Source organism: Sinohyriopsis cumingii, chromosome 16 (genome assembly GCF_028554795.1).
Source record: "Sinohyriopsis cumingii isolate HCF-2022 chromosome 16, ASM2855479v2, whole genome shotgun sequence".
Taxonomy (NCBI): Eukaryota; Metazoa; Mollusca; class Bivalvia; order Unionida; family Unionidae; genus Sinohyriopsis; species Sinohyriopsis cumingii.
In genome coordinates, this window is record NC_142976.1 from 61,405,911 (window position 1) to 61,433,506 (window position 27,596).

At 37.0% G+C, this 27,596-nt stretch overlaps 2 protein-coding genes across 3 annotated transcripts in view; one reads left to right on the top strand and one right to left on the bottom strand.

Moving 5' to 3' along the window:
* LOC149780544 (uncharacterized) overlaps window positions 1-3,547 on the bottom strand; it is a 26,980-nt gene extending 23,433 nt beyond the window's left edge. Inside the window, exon 1 of one of the 2 annotated variants that reach the window (XM_089937563.1) lies at window positions 3,411-3,547. In XM_089937563.1, the coding sequence (XP_089793689.1) occupies window positions 3,411-3,475 (65 nt within the window). In that variant the 5' untranslated portion in view covers window positions 3,476-3,547. Of the gene's footprint in view, window positions 1-1,513; window positions 1,538-3,410 lie in introns of those variants that run through there. The other variant, XM_089937568.1, reaches the window with a different exon arrangement.
* Window positions 3,541-27,479, top strand: LOC149780545 (uncharacterized). The gene is made up of 9 exons (XM_089937561.1): window positions 3,541-3,678; window positions 9,118-9,213; window positions 16,087-16,244; window positions 18,734-18,983; window positions 20,377-20,469; window positions 20,894-21,159; window positions 21,463-22,651; window positions 23,205-23,364; window positions 23,910-27,479. Exons 2-9 carry the CDS (start codon window positions 9,129-9,131, stop codon window positions 24,439-24,441), a joined length of 2,733 nt encoding a protein of 910 aa, XP_089793687.1. The 5' UTR covers window positions 3,541-3,678; window positions 9,118-9,128; the 3' UTR covers window positions 24,442-27,479.
* Window positions 27,480-27,596: the final 117 nt, after the last annotated feature.

The window sequence follows — 27,596 nt, forward strand, 5'->3', positions numbered from 1 at the left end:
TACATAAATGGGTAAAAGTAACCTTGGCCGAAAATTAATCAGGGTCCGTGCTTAAATGTGATATTTAGGCGAATTGACCTCTACCAGCCAGAATAGGGCGAGTATGACGAAAATGGAGAAGTGCGTGCAGAAAGTTAAACTAGTTTTGCATATTTTCATGTGATATTATTTGAATACTAATTAAATAATATTTCAACTTATTAAAATATTAAATTGCTTGATATTTTGCTTGACTTTAACTGCCAGATAACATACAACTTCAACCTGAAAATAGATTTCTTTCCAGGATGTGGAACAGTTTCCATAGTAGAAGTCCTTTTTTCATACAATTGCTGGATAACATTTTGGATACAATTATCAATTGTCTAAAACTGCAGCTCGACGAGACCGCCGAGTTGAAATTCAGTTTCGTTCCTTTTTTTGTCCAAGGATCATCGATAAAGTTTTCGGCAGGAATTCCGTAGATTAGCAGCATAATTTCTTGTAAAATTATATCATCCCATAAAAAAAAAACGTAGAACATTACATTTCTTTTTCTAACTTTATATCTTTCATTTTGAGGAGAATTTTTGTTTGTCCAAGGATCATGGATGAATTTTTTGGGCGGGAATTCCGTAGATAGCAGCTTAATTTCTTGTAAAATTATATCATCCAATTAGAGCGCAAAATGACCGTAGAACATTTGGTAGGTAGCAGTCAACTCCTCTTGATGAATGTTATACGCCATTTTGATCTCATTTTATTGGACGATAAGTTCTTCAGAGACTATCGTGTAAAAGAAAGTACGTAAAATACAATCACAGTGACGAAACATTATGATTTATTGGGCTCTATTCCAATTTTTAATAATTAATTAGTTGAATAAAGGCAAATACACTAGTAATTATAAAGCAATTATACTTTTAGTTGCGATAAGAAAACCGGACACTGCTCCAACCAAAAGTTCTCACATATAGAAAAATCGCTAGAATCAAGTAAAATCCACGTATTTTGAAGAATTTTGAATTGTCTAAAACAATCAACCGGCATCATGGGCATGTAGCTCACAGAGGAAGAGGGGTCTTTATAGGACTTATACAGACCTCAAGCGAAGCGAAATCATGTTTTCTTGAGAACTGATACCTGTCGCGTTTCTCTTAACACACACACACACACACACACACACACACACACACACACCTGCTGTTTAAAGTCCCTTTAACGATGGCTTCGTCCGGGAACTGAGATATGTTTATAGGGTACATCGGCATAACAACTCTAAACTGTGAGGTGGTTCGGAAACCTGTCAAACTGTTCGATTTTTGGCTCAATACATTTAAGTATGAAAGTTTGACTCGTGTGCTTAATACCTTATTCACGTCGTACAATGTCCCGGTAAAACCTGGAACATGTTAAAAGCAACATTTATTCTTTATCGAATATCGACATAACAAATACAATATCACGAACTCCTTTATATAAAACAGAGAGAAAGAGGGACGTTCTTCAAAACGAAACAGATATTTTAACATACCTGTCTGTCTCAGTTCTTCAAGTTGAGCGCATTGTTTCTTTGTTACCCTGGCCACATCGTCAACACTCGCCAGAGTTCTCAGCATTGTCCAATCTACTGTTGGTATAATACATTTAGTGAAATTTGCAAGTTTTATAAAGATAATTCTCAAAGTGTTAAGACGTATGTGTGTGTGTGTGTGTGTGTGTGTGTGTCCAGCGGCCCAAGTGGTTAAAGCGTCCACCTCGGATGCGGGAGGTCGCGGGTTCGAAACCCAGACGAGTCATCCCAAAGACTACTAAAAATGGTACAAACAGCTGCCTCGCAATGCGCTCAGCGTTAAGAAGTTAGTGTTAGGAGTGGTCAGCCTGGTGTGAAACAAGCTACATGTCTGCAGCATGATGCCCTAGTGCTAGACATCACTATAAACGGTCACACTGACATCGTAGCGATATGACTGAAAAAGTGTTAAGGTACGTTAAAAATCCAAATCACGCGCACCCGCACACACACACGCACGCGCGCGCGCGCACAAACACACACACACACACACACCAAAGACTTATAACAAAATGGTTCGAGCAGCTGCCTCGCTTGGCGCTCACCATTAAGAGGTTAGTGTTAGGACTGGTCGGTCTGGTATCAGGATTATGTGACTGGGTGGGACATAATGCCACATGTATGCGGCATGAAACTTCAGCGCTAGACATCACTATAAACTGCCACATTGCAGACATCTTAGCGATAAAAATCCAAAATCACACACACACACACACACACACACACACACACACACTTCTGTAAACTGTATATACGAATTTCTGTAAATGTACGTCAAGTGTTTCAGATGTTAAATGCGACAACTATTAGAACATTAAATACGGCTTTCTCTTGGACTTTTCCAGCGACCTATTTTCGTGATGAGATGTTGCATTTTAGTATAAAGTTTCGTCAACATCATAAACAAAAAAGTATATTACATTGCATTACAGAAAGTCAACATGAAATAAGTATGTTTTATCATTGTTAATCTATTCCCGAGAATATGCACAAATCTACAGATAGTTTATGCTTTTGTCCACCGATAAATCAGTGTTTTTCTTATTGTTTTTTATATAGATATCATGGTTTTCCTCCATATCAGAAGATACAGTTTAATCTCGTGGGACGAAAGCCAAGATTAGCCGAAATGGAAATGAAAAATATCTTGAGCATATAAATAATTGTAACAAAACATGTCATTAAACATATTGTAGGACTAACATAACACATTTATTTAACGCCATAAAATATCATATTAGACTTCAGCATGCTTACATTATAACCGTTATTAAATTTAATATAATTGGAAGACTTTTATAAGTTACGAACACCTTATTGAATAAAGCTACACACTTGATTACAAAATAAATTGTACACTGAATTAATAACTTGAAAGTTTTCTTAGTCAGCTAAAAATCGATTTTAATCCTTTACCCAGAAACAATACTGCAGATTGGCCCCGAGTGGCCGAGTGGTCTAAAGCGCTCACCGTTACGGATCATTGCCATCTCACCTCTGTCTGCATGGGTTCGAGTCTCGGACTCGGCCAGTGTATGTGAGAAAGCTTGCCGGTAGCTCCTCGTGGGTCGGTGGTTCTTTATGGGGTTTTCCTGGGTTTTTCCTCCACCATTTATACTGGCCGCCATGTATAGCTGAAAAATGGCGTCAAACCCTATAACAACGACAACAATACTGCAGATGCGACGTACATTCTGCATTAAGTCACAAAATATTTAGGATTAGTGGATCACCTCCCACCACCAAAAAGGTATTTAAAACTTGATATATAACGACATGTAACACAAACATGGCGTAATATGTTTTGATGAAAACAGTATGTAATGCACATATCCAGTTGAGAGAGAGAGAGGGGTACCTAAATGTTATTAACATAATGAGTTCTAAACACGGAAACCGTCCCAAACACTTTCCTAACAGCATCTTTGTTCATTCCAGGCGACCAAGTGTCTGAAGCCAATGAATTTATTTTTCTGATACAGCTGGATCTTACGCTGAAAAACAGTCTGTCGTATACGTATGGGCGGACCACAGCAAATCTTTGATCCCTGACAGCAGTACTTCCTGAATGAGATTTATGGGTATAGCACATGTGTCGTAACACCATTACCTACGGTGGCATCCAGGTAAAAACGATTTACTCTGTTTGTCTGTCTGTCTCTCTCTCACACACACATATACACACACAAGCACTCACAACAGTATCAGAATGTTTTAATACTGATAAAGTATAACTTAAAGGGTTTGTAAATGTCGGATTTGTAAACGTTGCCTTCCATGTTGATCTAATGACTTGACTTTAACTAGAAAAGTCACTTGTTACAATAACTAACTACTTAAGAAGGTTCTGAAGACGGATCGTTCGTATTTGTGTCATTACATTTTTGGAAAATCCGGTCTTAATCTATAATGACGTGTGACGAAAAGAACTCGCATTAAAGCTTCCAATGTATAAGAACATCCCCAGAACCATGTTTATTAATGAAATTGTAGCCAGCACTTACACAGTGCACAAGTACAGTTTGGGTCAAGTTTCGTATACATTTGTTAGTACCTGATAATTAATCACAAGACACGTTTCGAGTCCCAGTACAAACTAAATTCTCCAACCCACCCCTTGAAGTAACAGTATCTGTACTTATATAAGTATAAATACGGTACACAGTTACCATGCTTACCGTAATAAAGAAGCGTATCAATATACATGGACGCTAATCGAGCCTGAACCTTTTGTAATATTCCAGTATAGACTAGAAGAACCCGGATGTAGGTTTGTGTGGTCAAATGAAAGGTGACACTTTTAAAAACTGTGTTTGACTTTTAATGCGGGACTGCTTATAACGGGCGTCGTGTCATTGATTCACTCAAAGAAGAAGGTACCGGTTAAACTTTTACATTCGTTTCTGTGCAAAAAATAAATTATCTTTGTATTCTTCGAACCCCGTGTAAGACTCAACAGTATATCTGCCCAGGCGTGATGAAAAAACCAACCCCAGATTCATGACAAATAGATGACAGACATTTATACTGAGAGACAGAATCACACACACACACACACATACATACATACATACATACATATGACAGACATTTATAATGAGAGACAGAATCACACACACACACACACATATATCTATATCTATATCTATATATATATATATATATATATATATATATATATATATATACATGGTTTTATCATGTCATGCCTGTCATATACATGTCACATCAATCGACAAAGCAATAATTACAGTAGTACAGCAACCCTCTCAACTCTGCAACTGGGAATTAGTGGGGTGGGGGGCACAATGGGAACCCAAAATTTCAATCTTTTCTGGTGCGGGGGAGTGGGCAAAATTAATTATTGCGGGGTGGGGTGGACGGAATTTCTTGCTACACCGCTAATGAATTGTTTAATTTACTTATTTATTATGCATATTATATCCTCACATTTTCATGTAAAATCCTAACCTCGTATTGCGTTTAACAATATATTTTAAGCATTGTACATGTGCTACCTTTATTTTTGTATGCATAAAGAATTTTCACATCTTTACGTTCAATATTTAATCTTGTTGTAATTCACATTTAGAATTGTTGGGACGGGTTTTTCTTCCTAAAGTTTTTGTTCAATTCTTCATTTCTACATATTTCGAACTTCACCTTTTGTTGGCACCATATAACCACAACTACTGATATGAGGTTATGTAAACACTAATTACAGACTATGTAAACACTAATTACAGACTATTTAAACACTAATTACAGACTATGTAAACACTAATTACAGACATACTTTCACTACAGTCATCTTTATAAACCTCGTCGTCACCATACAGTTGGGATACAGAATTTGAGCGGCAACCATTAGCAGCATTTGAACCTGTCTCTATGGATTTTGTACGTACAATCCTGATGAAGAGTGCACCAAAGTCATGTGAACTTGATCCAATTCCAACATCACTGCTGGTTGAGTGCTTAGATCTAGTATTGCCTTCACTAACTGATGTTATTAACACCTCTCTCTCATCCGGGGAATTCCCATCATTTTTCAAAACTGCCATTGTAAAGCCTCTGCTGAAGAAACCAACACTAGACCATAACGATTTAAAGAACTACCGCCCAGTTTCTAATCTCCCATTCATATCAAAAATACTAGAAAAGGTTGTTCTATCCCAGTTGTATCTCATCTAAATTCAAACAGTCTTTTTAGCAATGTACAATCTACATATCGCCCTTGCCACAGTACTGAAACTACTCTTCTAAAAGTAGTTAATGACATTCTCTCTGCGTTGGATAGCGGAAAGATTACAGTTCTCACCCTCATTGATTTGTCTGCAGCATTTGACACAATAGACCATGATATATTACTTCACCGTCTCCAGCATGTATTTGGCATTCATCATACAGCCTTACTGTGGTTCAAGTCCTACTTGTTTAACAGGACACAAATTGTATCTGCAAATGGAATACACTCCAGCCCAGTTGATCTATGTTGTGGTGTTCCACAGGGGTCTGTTCTTGGACCTGTTCTCTTCATTCTGTACACTCAGTCGCTCTCAAGTGTCATAGATCATCATCCAGTGTCTCACCAATTGTACGCTGATGACACCCAAATATACAAATCTAGCCACCCAACTGAAGTTGATGCTACCATCCAAGGTGTAGAGAGGTGCATTACTGATGTGAAATCATGGATGACATGTAACAAGCTGCAGATGAATGATGATAAAACTGAGTCCATTCTGATCACAACACAAAGACGTTCTCATTCACATCCTTTACCTCAAACGATAAATATCAGCAACACCAACATTAAATTCACACAGTCAGTACGAAACCTAGGTGTTACTCTGGACAGTACACTCACATTGCACCAACATGTCATGAACATATGCAAGGCTGCATATCTTGAGCTGAGACGCATCAGCCCAATTCGCAAATATCTTTCAGTAGATGCCACTAAAACACTTGTGTGTTCATTAGTACTTTCAAGGCTGGACTATTGTAACTCAATTCTGTCTGGTTCATCTCAATATCTGCTCCAGAAACTTCAAAAAGTTCAAAACACAGCTGCTCGGATCATACTTAGAATACCACGATGAGAGCACACGTCCCCGCTGCTCTTATACTGGCTATCCATTCCATCCAGAATCAAACACAAAATGTGTTCTCTGTGCTACGTTTCACTGTCGGACTCTAGTCCGACATACCTATCCGACCTCACTCATGTGTACACACCAGCAAGATAATTACGCTCCTCTTTTGACAATCGTATGCTCATTATTCCAAGTATGAAAATAAAGTCATATGGACAGCGTTCTTTTGCATACCAGGGCCCAGCAACGTGGAATGAATTGCCCACTGAACTTAGAAACAAAAACACAGTGATCACATTCAAGAGGGCTCTCAAAACTTACTTATTTCGACTGCAAGAATAAACTTAAAGACCTAATAATGTTTCCTACCTTAAATATTCTCAGCATGTTTTTTAATGTTTTCTAATTTCATGGTGTTTGTGTTTGTAATCATATCATTATATGTTTTTTTGTCTTATAGGTGTTGTCTAATGTTGTAAAGCGCTTAGAGCTTCTAAAGATTAGGCGCTATACAAAGTCCTCATTATTATTATTATTATTATTATTATTAATTCTGCTATTCACCTGCACGTCATGGGCTCATTCCGCAAGTCCAATTTTCGAGTTAACTCTCCTGAGTTGCAATTAGATGGCGCACTGATAAACTTTTTATGTTCGATGTTTCTCAAAACCGACTACTTTCATTTCGGCATTGCAGACCAGAAGCAAGTTTTACTGACCTCCGACAATTAAAGAGCTTGAAAACGTGCAAAACGTACATACCTCCAAATACTGTCTCGGTATCTCAGCTGCTCGTTTCGTAGAAATTTTAGCACATTTAAAAATATTTTAAAAATATTTTGTCTGCATTTAATTTTTCCTTGAAGCCCCTCGTAATTTGGTACTTAACTTTGGACTCGGTGCTGTAGCTGCTGTGCAATATCAGTTCCTCCAATACCGCGCACATGCATTGACCTTTTAATCTAGATTGCTATCCATACCCTACATACATGGATTTTTTCTACGCCTATTTTGGTGCTGAAATTCGGGCCAATTCCCAAAAATTGTCCACCTTTTCCCCCCTAATTTTACTGTAAAAAGTTGTCACTGATATGGGTTTTCTTATTATTAAAAAAAAGCATGTCCTTGACTCAACTATCTTTGGACAGAAATGGCCAGTCTGAGTATAGAAATGGGTAAAAGTAACCTTGGCCGAAATTTAATCAGGGTCCGTGCTTAAATGTGATATTTAGGCGAATTGACCTCTACCAGCCAGAATAGGGCGAGTATGACGAAAATGGAGAAGTGCGTGCAGAAAGTTAAACTAGTTTTGCATATTTTCATGTGATATTATTAGAATACTAATTAAATAATATTTCAACTTATTAAAATATTAAATTGCTTGATATTTTGCTTGACTTTAACTGCCAGATAACATACAACTTCAACCTGAAAATAGATTTCTTTCCAGGATGTGGAACAGTTTCCATAGTAGAAGTCCTTTTTTCATACAATTGCTGGATAACATTTTGGATACAATTATCAATTGTCTAAAACTGCAGCTCGACGAGACCGTCGAGTTGAAATTCAATTTCGTTCCTTTATTTTTTTGTCCAAGGATCATCGATGAAGTTTTCGGCAGGAATTCTGTAGATTAGCAGTGTAATTTCTTGCAAAATTATATCATCCAAAATAACCGTAGAACATTATATTTCTTTTTCTAACTTTACATCATTCATTTTGAAGAGAAAATTGACGCAGTAGTCGAAGTTTATGTTGGTTATTAATGCATTCATTGTATTGAAACAAAAGAGGGAAGGGAATGTAGTAAATTCAGTGCAACACTAAGGGAACGTAGCATTTTGAGTCTATTTTAGAAGACATGACAGATTCTAAGGTTATCTTTCCGCCTGAATCACCCACCGGTGTGGATCCTGAGCTTTTGAAGTATTTTAGTGTTGAAGAATATTTTCTTTGTCAGTTTCTGTGAACAAATAGTGTTTAAAAGGAAATTAAACATTTCAGAATAGGACCTTTTACGCGTGAAAATTCTCACTTCTAGAACATGGTATAATTTTGTTTAAAATCTAGATATTTATACAAATTGGAATTCCGGTGTGAATAATATGTTTCTCTGATGTTATGTCAGCAGCCTGATAGAAAACTTATTTGGCAGTGACATTTCTTTCAATGAACGAGATTACAGTCTTGTAAAATGCACGTGCTTATAGCAAGTTTTATTATTAATTACACATACAAACATCCACAACCCTAAAAACAACAGAGAAAAACAATTTAAAAAATAAAGAAGCGAAGAGACAAAAAAATAAAAAAATAATTTTGGAACACGTATTTATTCAACCAAAATGAATTTGTTTTAATTTAGTAAGATGCATGCCGACATTTTCCATTACCTCTAAGAGGGAAATTGTGTATCTTAAACACTTTGAAAACTTGCAAATTTCAATAAATGTATTATGCCAACAGAAAATTGGACAATGCTGAAAACTCTGGCGAGTGTTGACGATGTGGCCAGGGTAACAAAGAAACTATGCGCTCAGCTTGAAGAACTGAGACAGACAGGTATGTTTAAATATATGTTTCGTTTTGAAGAACGTCCCTCTTTCTCGCTCAGTTTCATGTTGTTGTTGTTGTAGGGTTTAACGCCATTTTTCAGCACACGATAGGCCATATATGGCGGCCAGTATCAAGGGTGGAGGAAGAACCCGGGAAAACCCCGGAAAGAACCACCGACCCACGAGAAGCTACTGGCAAGCTTTCTCACATACCCACATTGGCTGAATCCGAGACTCGAACCCACGCAGACAGAGGTGAGATGGCAGTGGTCCGTAACGGACAGCGCTTTAGACCACTCGGCCACTCTCAGCTTCATGTAAACGAGTTCATGATAATTTATATGTTATGTCGATATTCGATAAAGAATAAATGTTACTTTTAACATTTTCCAGGTTTTACCGGGCAATTGGTTCATGTACGACGTAAATGAGATAATAGCACACAAGCCAAACTTGCATACTTTGTCTATCGAGCCAAAAATCGACAAATTTGACAGGTTTCCTAACCACCTCACAGATTAGAGTTGTTATGCCGATGTACCCTATAAACATATCTCAGTTCCTGGATGAAAAGCCATCTTTAAAAAGACCTTAAACAGCAGTTATGTGTGTGTGTGTGTGTGTGTGTGTGTGTGTGTGTGTGTGTGTGTGTGCGCGTGTGTGTCTTAAGAGAAACCCGACAGGTATCAGTTCTCAAGAAAACATGATTTCGCTTCGCTTGAGGTCTGTATAAATCCTATAACCTGTATAAATCCTATAATCTGTATAAATAATATATAAAGACCCCTCTTCCTCTGGGAGCTACATGCCCATGATGCCGGATAATTGTTTTAGATAATATAAAATTCTTCAAAACACGTGGATTTTACTTGATTCTAGCGATTTTTCTGTATGTGAGAACTTTTGTTTTGGAGCACTTGAAATAAATTTTAAACCATTTCGATTCCTCGTACATCTTCTAAGCATACGAATTTGTTGTATCAAAGAAGAATGCAGATCTATGTGGTGTTACACTATACCAGATAAATACAGAATATACTGCATTGTATTCAGTGACATTTAAGAGTTAGTTTTAAAAACTCGGAGAACAGTGCGAAAGGTTTTAATTTATTATTTAAGATCGTGATATGCATTAATCGCCAATATATCGGGTGCCATATATTCATGATGTACATGTTCGGACTTATTATTTGAATTCGCGATAGAAAGGCAATGAATTGCATGTAATTTTCAATAACTACAGCAATAATTCGTATCTTACATTAATATCGACAAACCTGAATTCCTCAGGAATTTAAGCGAAGATATATTTGTATGAAATATAATGTTATTGACAGTGTTATGTATATTTAATTTGTATCGTGATTGACCTTTGTCCATAATTAAGCTTAGGAGTTTGGACCTACCTGACTAATGTCTTTTTTGTGTAAACAACCTATATAATATTTGCTTTTGTTTGGCTCTGGTTATAGATTACACTGGACAACAAATTTTTACAAAAGTCATGTTACTGAAATAAAATTAGTCAATTCTTATCAATTTTTATGTGCTGAACACGAATATGACAGTCAAATTGCAAAATTGGCTCTAGTTTTTTTGTAATCTGCAAGAAATTAATGTTTACATAACGAAATGCATTCCAATAGTAAAAGGTCAACTGTAATAGCCTACCTATAAAAAATCAAGTCATTGACTACATCTTAGATTTCTTCGCCTGTCTCTTGTACAGCTGTTCGGGAGCATCTCTGAGGAGTGTCCAGCAGTAGTCAGCCAGCATTGTAGTGGACCATTTTCCCTGGTATCTTTGTTCCATTGTTGCGATATCTTGATGAAAACGTTCGCCGTGTTCATCACTAACAATACCACAGTTGCTAGGAAAGAAATCCAAATGGGAATGAAGGAAGTGAATCTTTAGAGACATATTGCAGCCAAGTTTCTTATACTTCATCAACATGTCTTCTACTAGTTCCTTATAGTTTTCTGCCCTAACATTTCCGAGGAAGTTTGTAGAAACTAGGCGAAAAGCATTCCATGCTTGTTTCGCGTCACCTTCCAGCAAGTTGTTGAACCGGTCATCTTTGAAAAGCTCTCGAATCTGAGGACCCACAAAAACTCCCTCTTTAATCTTTGCTTCGCTGAGTCGAGGGAATTTTTCATGCAGGTATCGGAATGCTGGCAAAGTCCGGTCAATGGCTTTCACGAAGTTCTTCATCAAACCTAGTTTGATGTGAAGGGGTGGTAGCAAGATTTTCTGAGCCTCAACCAGAGCTGGGTGTTGGATATTCTTCTCTCCAATGGCTACATTCTGCCTGTGAGTCCATTCCTTCCTCATGTAGTGCATTTCCCTTGCTCGGCTATCCCACTCGCATAAGAAACACATGTATTTTGTATATCCTTGCTGCAGTCCCATTAAAAGGGCAACTACCTTCAAATCACCACAGAGGTGCCAGCTGTACTTGTTATACTCAATGGAATTCAGTAGCTGCCTTAAGTTATCGTATGTCTCTTTCATGTGGACAGCATACGCTACTGGAATAGATGGAAGAATGTTTCCATTGTGCAAAAGCACAGCCTTGAGACTCAGTTTCGAAGAGTCCACAAATAGTCTCCATTCTTGTGGGTCATGAGTGATTTTTAAAGCATTCATGAGGCCCTCAATATCGGAACAGAATATCAGATTACTTTCCTTTCTGAAGAAAGGCTCCAATTGCTGGTGGCGCTTTCGATATGCAATAATTGTGACATCTTCTTCTAGAAGATTCCATTGTTGGAGTCTTGATCCTAGCAATTCTGCCTTGTTCTTTGATAAGTCCAAATCACGAATCAAGTCATTTAGTTCTTCCTGTGTTATTCTGTGTGGGGTTGATGATGCACCACAGTGAAAATCTGGATCACTGCATGCTGATGGACCAGGAGAAGAACAGGTCGACTCACCTTTGTCTTCGTCAGACGAATCAAGAGAATATTCTGCTGGAGGTTCTGGAATAGGAAGTCCCTCACCATGTGGAACTGGTCTCAATGCAGACGGAATGTTTGGGTAGACTATTCTCGACTTCTTTCGCTTCGTTATTCCGCCGGAAAGAGGAGGAACCAAGCAGAAGTAACAGTCATTTAGGTGGTTGCTTGGCTCTCTCCACACCATTGGGACTGCAAACGGCATTGATGACCTTTTGCAATTCAACCACTGTGAAAGCTGTGTTGTACATGTAGCACAGCATATATGCGGAGCCCAAGGCTTGTCTTGGTCACCAACCTTGCATCCGAAGTAAAGATGATATGCCTTCTTCACTTGAGAATTGATACTTTTCTTCTGGTTGGCAAATGTCACTTCCCCACAAATATAGCAAAAATTGTCCGCGGTATTAACACACTTTCGAGGCATTACTGTTCTTTATTGTACGTAAATGGATAAAATAATAAGTTTTATGTAACAGTAGCTTGAACTGTCTCGCACAACGTCTAAAATATTTTAAATGCTGAACCTATCTGATTGGGCTTTATATAGTACACTGCTTACGTCAGCTTCAGCAGCCGCCTGGCATTAGTATAATAGGCCTACACATGTATAGTACACTGCTGACGTCAACTTACTTCAGCAGCCGCATGGCATTAGTATTGCATTGCATCAGAAAATGATGCAATCAACTGTGGATGATGTGAGCATGATGGTATTATGCAATGTTACATCATTATTCCGGATGTTGCTGCAGTCCTACTGGAGAAATTTACACAGTGAAACATAGAAAATGAGGTATATGAATATCTTCAAAACGAGAGCCAATACAAATTTTTCACGGTTATATTCGTGTTCGGCACACCAAAATACTACAGATTAGGGCCTTTTCAAGTCAGTAATGATTTCACTGTTGACCAGTGTTATTAGTTGTAGGTAAACATATTTAACTGGAGTTGAGTTCAGGACATTGGTTTCTCTCGAAATTCCTAGTGTACCTGATATTTGTCATGTTCTTTGCTAAACTTTTAATAATAGACCTGGTCTTGTTGACAACTTAGAATGTTCTTGAAATGAACTTTTGACATTCATCCCTGTCCTTATATTGTGTCTTAGGTTTGTATGTTACGGTTGTTTATATTAGAATTATACATTCCTAACGTAACATCAGTGGAATCAGTCCTTTTGGTGTGTTCAGTTTTATCTTGAAAGTATTTATTTATTTACGTTACTAATTGGAATTACAAAGTGTTCAGTGATCCTTTTCTGACTAAATCACTTTTTTGGGATTATTGTGAATTCATTTAGAGACAGTCTGGATTATGCAGTCGTGCGACATCAAGACTGTTGGCACATCACCACTATCTCAGGCCATTGGTACACCAACACATTAAAGATTGGAATTAATTCAGAACACCAGTGGAATTCATTCTGATACTTTACACTTTTGGACTTGTGATAGAACGTTTAGGACCATTTGGGATTTAGTTCACAATACGTTAAGTTCTGTTTAAATTTTACTTTGTATTCTAAGGAAATAAATTATTTGTTGAATTTTAAAAAAACATGTCAGTTTTCGTTCTTTTCTGTTACTTAGTTTAAGACCACAGAGTCGCAAGAGCAGTAAACAAAATGAATGGCAGATGAAAACACGCATCTGAGTAATATAATATTTCATGTACATCGGATAGTAAAATAATTCCATCTGAGGTTAAGAACACAAAATCCTTATCACGAGGATGGTTCGTGTCTGACGTCAAATTAGAACTATCTCCAACGCAAAGACATATACAAGGATAGTCTTCTGAAATTCCTAAACTAAAAATGAGGGTCTCTGTCAAAATGTCATAGTGTGAGGGTTTCTGTCAAAATGTCGTATTGTCAAAACGTCATATTGTGATGGTCTCTGTCAAAATGTCATTTTGCGAGGGACATTGTCAAAATGTCATATTATGAGGGTCTGTATAAAAATTTCATATTGTAAGGGTCTATGTCAAAATGTCATATTGTGTAGGTCTGTGTCAAAATGTCATATTGTGAGGGCCTCTGTCAAAATATAGTTGTAAGAGCATCTGTCAAAATGTCATTGTGAGGGTCTATGTCAAAATGTTATATTGTAAGAATGTCATATTGGAGGGTCTGTGTCCAAATGTCATATTGTGAGGGTCTATGTCAAAATGTCATATTGTCAGAATGTCAATGTATTATTGTGAAGGTCTCTGTCAAAATGTCAAATTCGGAATACTGATGCAGTTTTCATACAGCAAAATACCATCTGAAAAGTTCCTTATCGTCAGATACAGCGTGAACCGTTTGGATCCTTTAAAGACGTTCAAAGACTTGTCAGATAACAACATTAGATAACAACAACAACAACAACAAAAACCACCACCACCACCACCACAACAACAACAATAATAATAATAATAATAATAATAATAATAAATTCAGCTTTGTTCAAGAATTGATTTTTCATTTCATAACTAACAATGAGAAGATCAGTTTAAAATAAAAAGCAATTACAAAGTTTTTCTTTCTTCAAAAGGGCCACATAATCCGTACTTGTAGCCAGATCGATCAGTGCACATGTTCAAACAGTACACTTTTTAGGATGTATTGCAGCTAATGTTTATCTGATTTTTGTGAAAGAATGCCCGCGTGATGGTGCATTTAGGGAGATCTTACCAGTTTTTTTGCACAATTATCACACTATACGGTGTCGTAATGAAAGATTAAAATAATCCTTTATATGTATCGGTTTAGAATAGGAAGATCTCACCTAAGGGCTAGAATGCCTGACGCAAAATTCCGATCCCGAGGGAATATTGTTCCTTTCCAACACTGATGCTTAATGAAGGAGTATCTGTCCTACATTGCTCACCGAAAAATGAACACATAAAAAGAATATGGGGTATTTGTTAATACTTAAGCAATAATTATATCAGAAAAGCACCCACTGAAAATTGCCCATTTTAAGATAGAACTCGAAAATTTAGGTTTACACTAAAAATTTCATTGAAAACTTTAAATGATGAAACTAATATCAGCAGTTAAATGAAAAGTGGTAGAGACTTTCCAACGGAATGGCTACACAACGTTTGAAACCGAGTGCTGAAGATAACTTGAGCAGTGATATAAATCTGAACAGATGAAAAAAAAAATCCATCCTTATCCATAAGTTTAAACGAGACAGACAAATGTGATCATATAATAACCCATTCATCTTTGAAGTACAATTTACTTTCCTTTCATAAATACTAATAAGAAGTAAAAGATTGAATTCAAATAAGCAATTACAACAACGCTTGATTTTTTTTTTATAAATTGGACGACAAAATATCTAGCTAAGTCGACCAGTGCAAAACATGACATTCGTTTCATTTGCGGCAGGTTATAGGATGTAAATATGTTGCAATTAAAGTTTATCACGATTACTCAAACAGTGATGGGTATCAAGGGCATCTGGCCACTTTGTGTGTACTAAGATTGCTGAGATTAATATACTGAAAGACATCAGTCACGTGGCGCAAGTTAAAACAGTTCTTAACAGCTAATAGTTTTACTTAGAGCATGCACGTGTTTGATTTTGTTTCGTACTTAATTTATGGCTCGGATACAGCTAAAATTGATCAAAACAAGTGAAATAGTGGCTGTATAATACACTATTTTTATTTGGGTTGAAATAGTCGAAAATACCATAGAATTAGTCCAAAGTACTAGAGTCAGTCCGGTTCAGGCAGTTCTGTCGATACTGTATATGCACTTGGACTAGCTTTCAAGTACCAACGTTCCGAGGACGTACAGCTACGGTAACCTAAACGAAATATGTACTTTCCGGCAAAGAATTAGTGTCTCTCGTGTTTTGTGTTAGAACAGTTTCGAAACTTAAGATCCTCATCAGATTAAAGTTTTTAAAAATATCGTCAGATGTACTAGACTATCGTGAATGGATGACTGAAGATGCCCAAAAAGTATTGTCTGAAGTGATAGATCACAAGAGGGCGCTGATTCCCCGCCATTCCGACGTCAGCATCTTCCAGAAGCAGGGTAAATTAGACGCGAGAAACAACCAAGTTCTACTAAAGGTAAGGTGATATTTATATATATTGGTAATTTTTAGTTTAAATGTTATGTTTTACATCATTTGTAGGAACCTGGAGACTTGCCCCTTCCGGGGAAAAAAATGGACGACTTCTGCCCCCCCCCCCCCCCAGGTAGGGATTAAACTTTGTACGACACAGATGTAAAGCAAATGACTGAACCACATTGGTATCTAGCCCTTCCTTCTTTATTATCATATATAATCCTTGCATACAAAGATTTTTATTCTGTTAGTAATATTATGTATCGAGTGGAACCGGGGCCGGAGACAGGGTAGGACAGCTAGGACAACATTCATGGGGCCCACCACCGTCGCACTTTGTAATTCATAGGGGCCTACTGGAGAATGTTTCCCCGGGCCCACAATTCCTGTCGACGGCCCTGGGTAGAACATTAGAAACAGTCAACTACCGATATATTTGATGTAAAGTTTAATAGAAAATACAGTCATGGGGGATATCTACGCGTTTTGAGAAAATATAGGAAAATATTTCACTCTGGAGTGCAAATGAGTGACATATTTCTGTATATCTACTCCAAAAAATATTGATTTTTTTTATTAAATATTTTTTTTAAAACCGGAAACTGTCGATTTGCATGGATTTTCTCCATTCTGTGCCAATGCAATCAACAGCTGCATTACAATATCGATACGAAGTTGTTCCTAAATTTTGGGACAGCGACATTTTACAAATTTAGCGTTTTACATGTATTGCATCAAATTGTACAGTTTGTCAAAACAACGATCATATTTGTACGAAAATACAGATATTTTTTTTGTCAACACATTTGCTGCACAGATTGATAATGTTGGGCTTGGGTAGGCCTAAGGTAGAAACTCCACAGAGCGGTTGTATCTGACATACTTCAGAGCGTAACAACATATTTGAACGGTTATGAGTTTATTTGTTAAGATTTTCGTTCTTAATTTGCATATTCCTTCATTCAAAAGTGAAATATTTGCGTGACCTTGGCAAGCTCTTAGTCTTGTTCGGAAGCAGATGCTGCATCTGATTTTCGATTGTCACTTAATTTCGGTTTACAATCAACGCCCGATTTATCCATCGTTTTCAAACGAGTTAATACGAGTTAAAATTGCTATTTAATACGAGTTAAAATTGCTATTTAAAAAAGATTAATTACTATGTTTAATGAAGATTTTTTCCTTAAACATGTGCACCGTGTGTCCTAGGGAATTGCAGGTATGGGTGACACATCGCAACATATCTTGTAAGTTCAGTCGCTGACATTTTCTATGATTCATGTGATAGGCTAAGTAAGAAAAAGAATAACACTTGAAACTACTTTTTGTTATTTGGAATCCGTGTTTTGGTATTTCTTGATGGCACCTCATTGACTGTATACGTATACACTAGAAGGTCTGTAGTTGATACATTTTAAGATCTGTACTTCCTCATGTGGGGGGGGGGGAGAGGAGGGGAGAGATACCTAGTAGAAGAAAAAAATTGAAATAGACCCAACTATGGAAATACAGGTTTATATAACACACATTAGGGCAAATATATTCCTTAAACGAGAAAAATACGATGTCCAAAAGTTGTATCGCCATTGTTACGAAGAAAATTGCATAGCTACTGTTACGATGAAAGTGGTATCGCCACTGTTGGCGATATACTTTTTTTTCTCCCACACGTATTTCAGCAAGTGAGCATCCCACTGTGAAATACATGATGAATGGAGTTATAACAGTGTTATCGTGTCTTACACAAACGGATTTACTAACACAAAAGTGTTAGATGCAGTTAGAGATTAATTAATTTGTGTCATACTACAGGACCTGTGTTGGGGTAAGGTTTTCTTTGGACCCGTTTTAACCCGTGTACCACGTTTGTGAAGAACGATGAGCTATGCTATAAGTGATCTAAGGAATAGTAATTATCACTTGGTTTATTACATCAAGCCCATAACGTTTTTGCTCTTTCTCTCTCTGTGTGTGTGTGTGTGTTAATATTTTACATGTATATAATCGTTATGATACTCGTAACCGTTCTTTTTCTCTTTACTGTGGGATCAATAAATTTATATAATAGAAATATAATGCAAATATTCACATTTTATAAGAAATGAATACATCCAAATAATGTCCATCGCTGTGGTCTTTATCATAAATAAAATGTCGACGTAATACGCCACGAGAATGTCCACTGCAAGAGAATGTCTTGTGTGCGTAAAGACAGTTTTGATATTGGGACACCTCTATACATGGAATGTTACAACCATTTCTAGTGAATAAAATATAACTGCAGGTTAAAGATCATGCCTATTTAAGAACTACATTATATAGCCCCATAATTGTTTTGCAAGATAACTCATGTTTAACTCGTATTCTAACGGGGACACGTGTGTATAAATGTTGTTTTATAAAACAACCTACCAGAATAATATCAAATGAATTTAAATTCAATATGGCGCAGGCACAAGTGCAAACATGTATTCAATTTCTATTATAAAGCTCTACATCGCTAAACTGTTGAGAGAGGAGCAGTACCAAACGGCACTATATGCATCCGTTGTTCTGCAAGGGATCCTCATGACCAGGGAAGGCGACGACATCATAGCAGACATCATTTCCGTGACCACTTCAGTAAAATCCAGTATGGCTGTTCCACCAACGCTACGTCTGAAGAAGGCAGAGATTCTGAAAACCAGTGGTGACCTTCATAGCGCCATGAAGATGTTGGAAGATATTAGCAGCAATTCTGGTATGATGAATCCAGACAGAAATGCAATATTTAATAAGGGCCTACTGGCTTACTGTGTGACTTCTACTTACCTATGCCATATTAAGCATTGATCTCTGGTCTGGTCCGCTCCGGTGGCCCAAGTGGTTAGAGCGTCCGCCTCGGATGCGGGAGGTCGCGGAGTCGAACCCAGGTCGAGTATTTTCAAAGACATAAAAAATGGGACAAACAGCTGTCTCGCTTGGCGCTTATCTTTAAGAGTTTATTGTTAGGGCTGGTCGGCCTAGTGTCAGGATAATGTAAATGGGTGGGACATGAAGCTACATGTCTGCGGCATCATGGCCAATGGCTGGATATCAGTATAAACTGCCACCCTGTATATATCAATGTGATATGACAGAAAAAATTGTTAAAGCTACGTTAAAAATCCTAATCACACACACACACACATACACACACACACACTCACTCACTCACACACACAGAAGAGGCTATCCGAACGAGATTATGGTTGTACGTGCTATTTGTATAACTGCACACTATACTTGCTCCATCAGACCCGGATTAGGTCAAGTGTTGGGGGAGGGGGTGTCTTGACTTTTCTCAAAAGGGCACCAAAGCAAAAGTCTATGTGTCTATTTACCCATAGTGTGCATACTACCCAAATAACCGTGCGCGAGAATAAAACGATGGTCAAATTTCAAGTGGAAAGGACTGTACGTTTGTATGAGTGTACGTTATTTTTATCAGATGGGTGGGTCCGGAAGCTCCGCTCCCTCCTCCGATCTGGCCCTGTCCATTTCAGTTGAAACTCAGTTGCCAATGTCTTTATAACTGCAGGTCCCAATGACCTAATTTCAAAAGACATGGACTAAACATGCTCTCTTTTGTTAAGCGTATTGTTAAGAATAAGTGGAATGTATATGAAGGGACTGTCTTCACGACCCCCCCCAAAAAAAATTGACTTTATAAACAACCACTATTATATACAGTTTTTTAAAAAATCAGCACACTAATTGCTTCCTCGATCATAACTATACTCTTTTCAAAGCTAAAATTACCACCCGTCTCGCCTGTTAAGACTGGCTCTCGTTAATAATTCAAACGGCTATATTGATAACCCACCTGTCTCAAGTTAAGCAAAATTACAACCCGACAAATTCAAATGGTCTGCTGTGTTGAACTCTGGTATGTAGGAGGACTAAAACGAACGCATACCAAATTTTATCCGGTCAAAGAAACCCACTGATTTTCCGAGTAAATTTAATCTCAAACATGTGCTTGTCTTGGGGAATTCGCGTTATTTTCAAGATGAAATTACAGTACTTGTATTGCGGATGAAAATAGGTCACATTCACTTAACGTTTACTCTCTTGATACTTGTTTTTTTATTATGGGTTTTTGTTTTCTCCAGGCTCATCTCCATGGAAATATGCCGACGAAAATGAATACAGACATATCCAGGCCAAATGCTTGCAACTTAAAGGCACAATCATGCACAAACTATGTGAGTGTAAACATTATTTCTCGCTTGAAACTATATGAGTATAAACATTAGTTTTCGATCTAAACTACGTGGGTATAAATAAGCATTACTTGTCGCTTCAGCTATGTGGGAATTAACATTATTTCTCCCTTCAAACTATGTGAGTGTAAACATGATTTCTCGATTCAAACGTCTTGAATATAACGATTATTTCTCGCTTTAAACAATGTATGTAAATTAAGTATAGACCTCCTCGTTTCATAACATTTAAATGGTTACATATCCACCAAAATGTTGCTTTATGTAGCGTAATTATGAATTGGCGTTTTCACTTTTGACTCTGATGAGACTATGTAAGAGAACCGATGAAATTCAAAGGTACTAATAAAAAAAACCCACACACAACAGCAATGAAATACGTTAGTTAAAGGATGTAATATTCCAGGTTGTTGGAAGGACGCTGTCATTCCACTGAAAGACTCGATGCAGATCTTCAAGGAACTATCTGATCCTGATGTCCTTGGCATCTTGTCCTCCTCAGACGTGATCTGTAGATGTCTCATGAAGCTAACCCTGGCCGATTATCTAGATATTCGAGAATGTTGTCAGTTTTTGAGTGATCATCATTGCCAACAGGCGCATGACCTCGCAATTGAGTCTGCCAGACTCTCAGAGTATCATGGATTCCATGTTCATGTCTCCAGGAACTACGTGAGTATCAATTATTCTTAGCCACAATTCTCTTAATCTAGTTTAATTTCGTCATTTCAACATGACCTTGTTGCCATTTTACACAAGAAAACTTCAAAAATCAGATCTCTCGTCTAGAACTTAATGCTAATCTCAACTTTTTTTAAAACTGTTTATTGTGTTTCTTTCCAATCTTTTTCCTAATGGATATTTATCGGGTAATCAAAGGTCATATCTCAGTTAGTATTACACTGTATCTATATTGGGTAATACTTTCAGTAAAGTCTTATACCCGTTAGTAGTAATCAGCTCCCTGCATTTCAGAACATAGCTGCAGAATCTCTGCTGATGTACCTTGCTGATTCTGGACAAAGGATTATAGATCAAAATAAACTATCACAAGTCCTGTGTCTCCTTCGAGAATCCCTATCAGTATACAAATCACAAAGACAGCTAGAAAACCAGGAGTTCGTGTACGAGATGGTGAGGTCAGTCTTTCTTGGCTTTCTTACTTTGAATTGTTCCCATGTCGCATCAGATAGAAGCTTTGCTTTAAGACTGCAGCAGTTGAGTATTTCTCTGTACAAACCTTATTGCAATCGTATCCACCTTCTGACGACTGAATCAACACACGAAAATGGCACTGATGAAACGGCTTGCCTCCTCAACGAAGCGTTGAATATATATTGCCTTAAACCCATTGGACGGATATTTATACCAAAGACAACAAATTCAAAGGGAAATTCAAACACGGTCTGCAATTTCCATTCTGAGCTAGGACTACCTGTGAATCCTGACAAATACTCAATCCCTCATATCGATGTCCCGTGTGAGGTGTTCAGAGAAGCGCTTGGGTGCTCGTACAACCCAAAGGACATGCAAATGCAACCAGTAAGAAGACCTCTCACTATTTCTGATTGTAACGAGGGCACAACTTGTTTTGGTTTAGTTGATACCAATACTAGTACCCTCTGCATCGATTGTAGTCATGTACATTTTCAAAATGAATCTCCCCAGAAGTTTCCAAACAATCAAACAGATATAAACTTTAACCATACATGTACAGTTCCAAAATATGGCCGGAGCCTTCATTCGGAAGCAGTCAACGGTACTTGTCCTGCACAAAATATTCGCCCAAACTCCACCAACAGTGATCTGGAGATTGTGAGAAATACCAAGAGCAAAGGTGTTCTTCAGCTGAGAAATGGATCCAAAAATTCTGAGTCTTTCCAAAACGAAGTATTGATGGGCAATCCTATGCTTCACCTCAGAGTGGAAGGCCATTCCTTCAAGTTGTCCACACGTTCGTCCACAAGTTATGATTCTTGTTACAAGAAAGACTCAAAAAAGAAAGTGAGTATCGAGAACGATTCAGGTGTCGGAATTAGTGCAGATGCATGCAGTGTGGAGTCAGTGAAGGATATTCAACATCGAGTGCAACCGTATATAATGAAAGCCAGTGCTGCAAACAAGATGGCAGTCCTTCCTGCCCAAATGAAACCAGCTGTCAGCCGTGAGTTAATTTCAGCATGTCTTTGTTGTCTTTTTATATACAATATCTAGCATTTTATTTCATTTCAGGAAAGTTAATTAGGAGTGGCAGCAAACAAGGGGCGTGGGGACTGAATAAAAACTGTGGTTCAAGATTTTTCAAAATAACCTTAGACTTTGAAAGACAATTCAGAGCTTAAAGTCACAGACATTATCGATTCAGATTCTCTTACTACATTTTGAAAACTAGGGTCTATGTACAGAAATATACAAATTCAACATTTCATTAAATACTGTAACTTGAATTATCATAACGCACTCGTCGTTTTGAAGAGTGCATTTATATAAGTTAGCAAGAAAACATATCCTACGGAGTTGACACTTCTGAAGAGAGACCCGAAATATATATATGGTAATTTCTTTGAAACAAAAAATGTTTTTCATGGGTGAACAGTGATTGTCTTTGTACTGGAGCTAGAAGGAGTGAAAAATAACGACAATACATTTATTACTATCGTAGTATCAATCATATAGCATTCGACGATTTATGTTACTTAATTTATTTCACGATATAGCGGCCCGATTGATGAAGTACAACCCAGTAACTGGACTCTGGACCGCACAGCAGACCTTGGCCTACTTTGGACCCAAGCTGACTCTCGAGTGTAACAAAAAAGGAAATTGCCGTGACGCATTTTTCGTCCAGTATATTCACCAGGACGAGACGCTTGGAAGGTAAGCAGAAAGTTAGTTTAACACGTTCATAACCATGACAAGAAATAAATGTTTTTGATGATCCCAAAGTGATAGATATCTCTGCGTCTAAAATTCCTCAGGAAAAATTAGATACATTCTGTTTTCGAGTAAAACTGTACGCTAATTAATAATATTATATAGAAACTGTCAGGTTGTGAGCATTCGGGCTAAAGAAAAGGTTTGGTAAGTTAGAGAACTCACACATAGGTTATATGTAGCTAATGAGTGCAAATATGTATTTGGTTGAAAAGTTGACGTAATGCTTATTTGGGGATTGCCGGACTGACGTTCAATTAGACACAAGTTTTAAATTTTAAAATGTGTTAAATTATGTTTTCTTTTCAGTAAACAAAAAGTAATTTAATGGGTTTGCTTTTGTACAGTATACATTTTACTATCGAATATACAACCATTTTTTAAAATACCGATTGTTTGTTTCCATGAAAGCCAGTTTAGTGACTTTGATGCAGTGGAGACCCAACCAAGTACATTTCATCAGTCAGTCATATTTTCTGTTTGTGTAGGTATGTTGGGAAGCGGTACAGAAATCAGAAACCGCCTGAACAGTACATGAAGGACGTTATTTGCCACAAAACGGCACGCTTTTTGGTTACTGTCTTTAACTATGCCCTACAAAACTTCGACATCGATGTCCATGTGCAGTACGTACCCGTGGCACATATGCAGATCTTATCTCACAAGGGCGATTTGGAGGATTGGATAAACGTCGAACCATATATCGAAGGAGAGTTCTCCAAACTGACCAACAATCTGACCTACTGTAACCCACGTGCGCAGAAGCTGGCTACTGCACTGACACACTTTTCTCACCACCTCTCCAAGGGTAAACTCATGCTTGTTGACCTTCAGGGTTGGTTGCCTGATACCGGAAGTAACGTTATCTACTTGACGGATCCTCAGTTTCATTCTAAGCTCGGATCCGGTTCGAGGATATGTTCCGGGGATTTTGGTGAGAAAGGAATGAAGGCCTTTTGGGATAAAGTTCATCCAGAATGCAATGAAATTTGTCTCACATTGAACTTAAAGAGGCCATAATTTTCCGGCCACGTGTTTTAAGATCATTATAACTTTCGGTGATTTCTAAGGGAATAGAATGAATGACTTCTTGGGAAACGCTTCATTCAGAAAGCCGGAATGCAACAATTTTTTTTTTATTGTAACCATGAAATTGAATAGGCTTTTATTCACGAACACTTGCCCGATTATCACTTAAAATTAATGACAATATGTATTAACTCTAGGTATTCACATCGTGTTTCTCCACGTTATCTGATGAAGTTTTATTAAAAGTATTCAAATGATTTCAAAATTTTGCCCGAAAATCGCACTTGCTCATGCACACACTCGCACCCCCACAATATCATCACCTCCACCACCAACGACGGCTAAGACACCCATATATGCAACCAGTCTTAGAGGGATATCTAGAAGAAGGCTCGGAGCTTTAGGTTCAATGGATCCTGAAACCTTGTAACAGACGTGTATCGTTTGCATGAAAATAATGCAGCTAATAATGAGTACCGAATTATATTTGTGTGATGTAGTGTTAGTATGCAAAATTATAATGATATTTTGCTGAAAACGATCTTCTGGTTAGAAGATTTCAAGAAAAACATTTCTTTTCCAGATTATTTCCTTTTCATGACATTTTGGGTTTATTAATTGTATACCATATACACTTTCATTACACTAAACTTATAAGGTAAGCTTTCAGCCAGTCATACTGTTCTTGAAATACTCTTGAGAAAAAAAATCATTAGGTAAATGTCATAGAATATACTGACACCGTAATTTTCAGAGGTACCTTGTTGTTTCCATCTCCCAGAAAGATTGCCGTTATTATAAACAGCTTCATTAATTCTACAGAATAAAACTCCGATCATGCTCGTATTTTGCTAGATGGCGCTGGGATAGTTTGGGATTTATAAACTGGTTCTCTTTATCATGTGGCATTGCTTGTGAGCAAAAATTAAGAAACATTAAACAAAGGACCCAAAGTACATACGTCATCTGTAGACTTCGTGTGGAACATTTTCACCTCTATTGGTTAAAATTTGACAAGCTTATCATAGTTCCAAAACTATACTAAGCCAAGAATAAGAATAAACAGTGCGAACTGGTTCCATACGGCAACTGGTGTAAATCCTCTGTGGGATAAATCTGTAGTCTAATGGTTGCTTGTGCGTCATTCTTTACAGAAAAGACAAGGAAGTTCGAAATCCTTTCTAGATTACTGTATTTGAGACACAAATTTGTCAGACTCAAAATCAAACAATAAAATCCAGTCTTGAGATTGAATGAAGTGGTGAAACCGCATAAGCACAAAAAGCAAGTCAGTACTGTAAAATTATATTATCCCAAATCATCATATAAAATCTATAATATCTCAGAATGAACTTTTTTTTAATAACATATAAGATATTTTAAATTTTATCGGAATTCCGGTAAACTTTATGAGACCATATAAACTTATATAAGATGAATGATCAGATATCTTATTTATTTTATACGATATCTATAAAGATAAATGAAATATCTTAAAAAGGGTATAAGATAACCTTAAACAGGTTATATGTTGATTTGGAATAAGTAGTAATTTGGCTTGCCATACAAATAATTTAACTACATTGCATCGTGTCTCGAGAAACAAAATTTCATTATCTTATCGGATTCCCTTTTCCACACTGAAAGCCACGAAAAACCTTACATCTGACAACTTGGTTCATATCCGATATCTTACAGAAAGATAATTTACTCACACAGAAAGTTTTCTGTATCGTTGATAGCTTAGTTAGATTGGTATTCAAGGTAATGAAGTGGTAGAATAAAAAAGCAGCTCAAACTGCTCTACAGTCACCTGTTTCCGAATGCAAGATTCCATATAGTGTCCTTAAATAGTACATAAATCAGCATGTTATATATTCTGGACATAATATGTGGAATAAAACAGGATTCAGAATATCCAGCCCTGTATTGGAGAGTGGTATCCATCATACAGAACAAATTTCAGAGATGTATAGTGCCATTAAGTTAATAGCTTATAGGACACATACCCGACTCATGCATAACTACTGAAGGGGGAACCTAGAGTTGAATGTATACCCAGCCAGTGTCCACTGACAGTAGAACCCATTCTTGTCGAGTGTATCGACTTTCACATTGTGACTCGTGCATACCTCCTTAAGACTGAATCTCAGATTGAATATCGCCTAAAACTGAATCTCGACTTGAGTACAGACCCAGACAGTGTCCATTGACAGTGAAACCTGTCTAGTGTATCAACTAATACTGTGGCTTGTGCATACTTCCTTAAGAACCTCGACCTCAGTACATACCGCCTGAAGAATGAACCTCGACCAGAGTGCATATGGTACCTCTTGAAGACTGAACCTTTATCGAAGTATATATACCTCCAGAAAAATGAACCTCGACCAGAGTGCATACCTCCTGAAGACTGAACCTTTACCAATACCTCCAGAAGAATACCCAACCTCGACCAGAGTGCATACCTCCTGAAAATTGAACCTCGACCAGAGTGCATACCTACTAAGACCTAACCTCAACCAGATTTAATAATCTGTCTGTGTCTATTGACAGCAGAACCCATTCTTGTCAAGTGTATCAACCCCACCCTAATATTTTGTAAAATAATTATTATGTGAACTCAATTAAGAATTTTTATGATATACTGCAAGAGACAATATTAGACTTTTGAAGGAAATGTAAATAAGATATTTTCATCTTATATTATCAGGATATTAGAGTTTCTACCTTTATTTTATATGCCTTTCATATAATTTTAATACATATACATTATCTCTTGTAGTGTTGAGCCAGTATCATACAAACATGTTGATAAACCATATTCATTCATTCATACATGTTTGTATGTATATATATATATATATATATATATATATATATATATATATATATATATATATATATATATATATATATATATATATATATGTGTGTGTGTGTGTGTGTGTGTGTGTGTGAGAAATGAAACTCTGAATACATGTGTCATTGAATTCAGCATGTAAATACAACAATAAAAATTATGAAAGTCATGCATGTTCATTCTATTTTTATTGTGAAAAACCCAACATAATTATTTTTTAAAATATTCTGCTGCTTTAATTAAATTTTAGTTTACAGAAAGCTGATATTTCCTGATTTTGGACATA

What these genes read in the sequence shown, in the direction of transcription:
- LOC149780545 (XM_089937561.1), top strand. Translation starts at nt 9,129, where the DNA reads ATGCTGAAAACTCTGGCGAGTGTTGACGATGTGGCCAGGGTAACAAAG. An exon ending in AGATATTAGCAGCAATTCTG is followed by an intron (nt 18,984 to 20,376) that starts GTATGATGAATC and finishes TGTTTTCTCCAG; the next exon opens with GCTCATCTCCATGGAAATAT. An exon ending in TTCATGTCTCCAGGAACTAC is followed by an intron (nt 21,160 to 21,462) that starts GTGAGTATCAAT and finishes CCTGCATTTCAG; the next exon opens with AACATAGCTGCAGAATCTCT.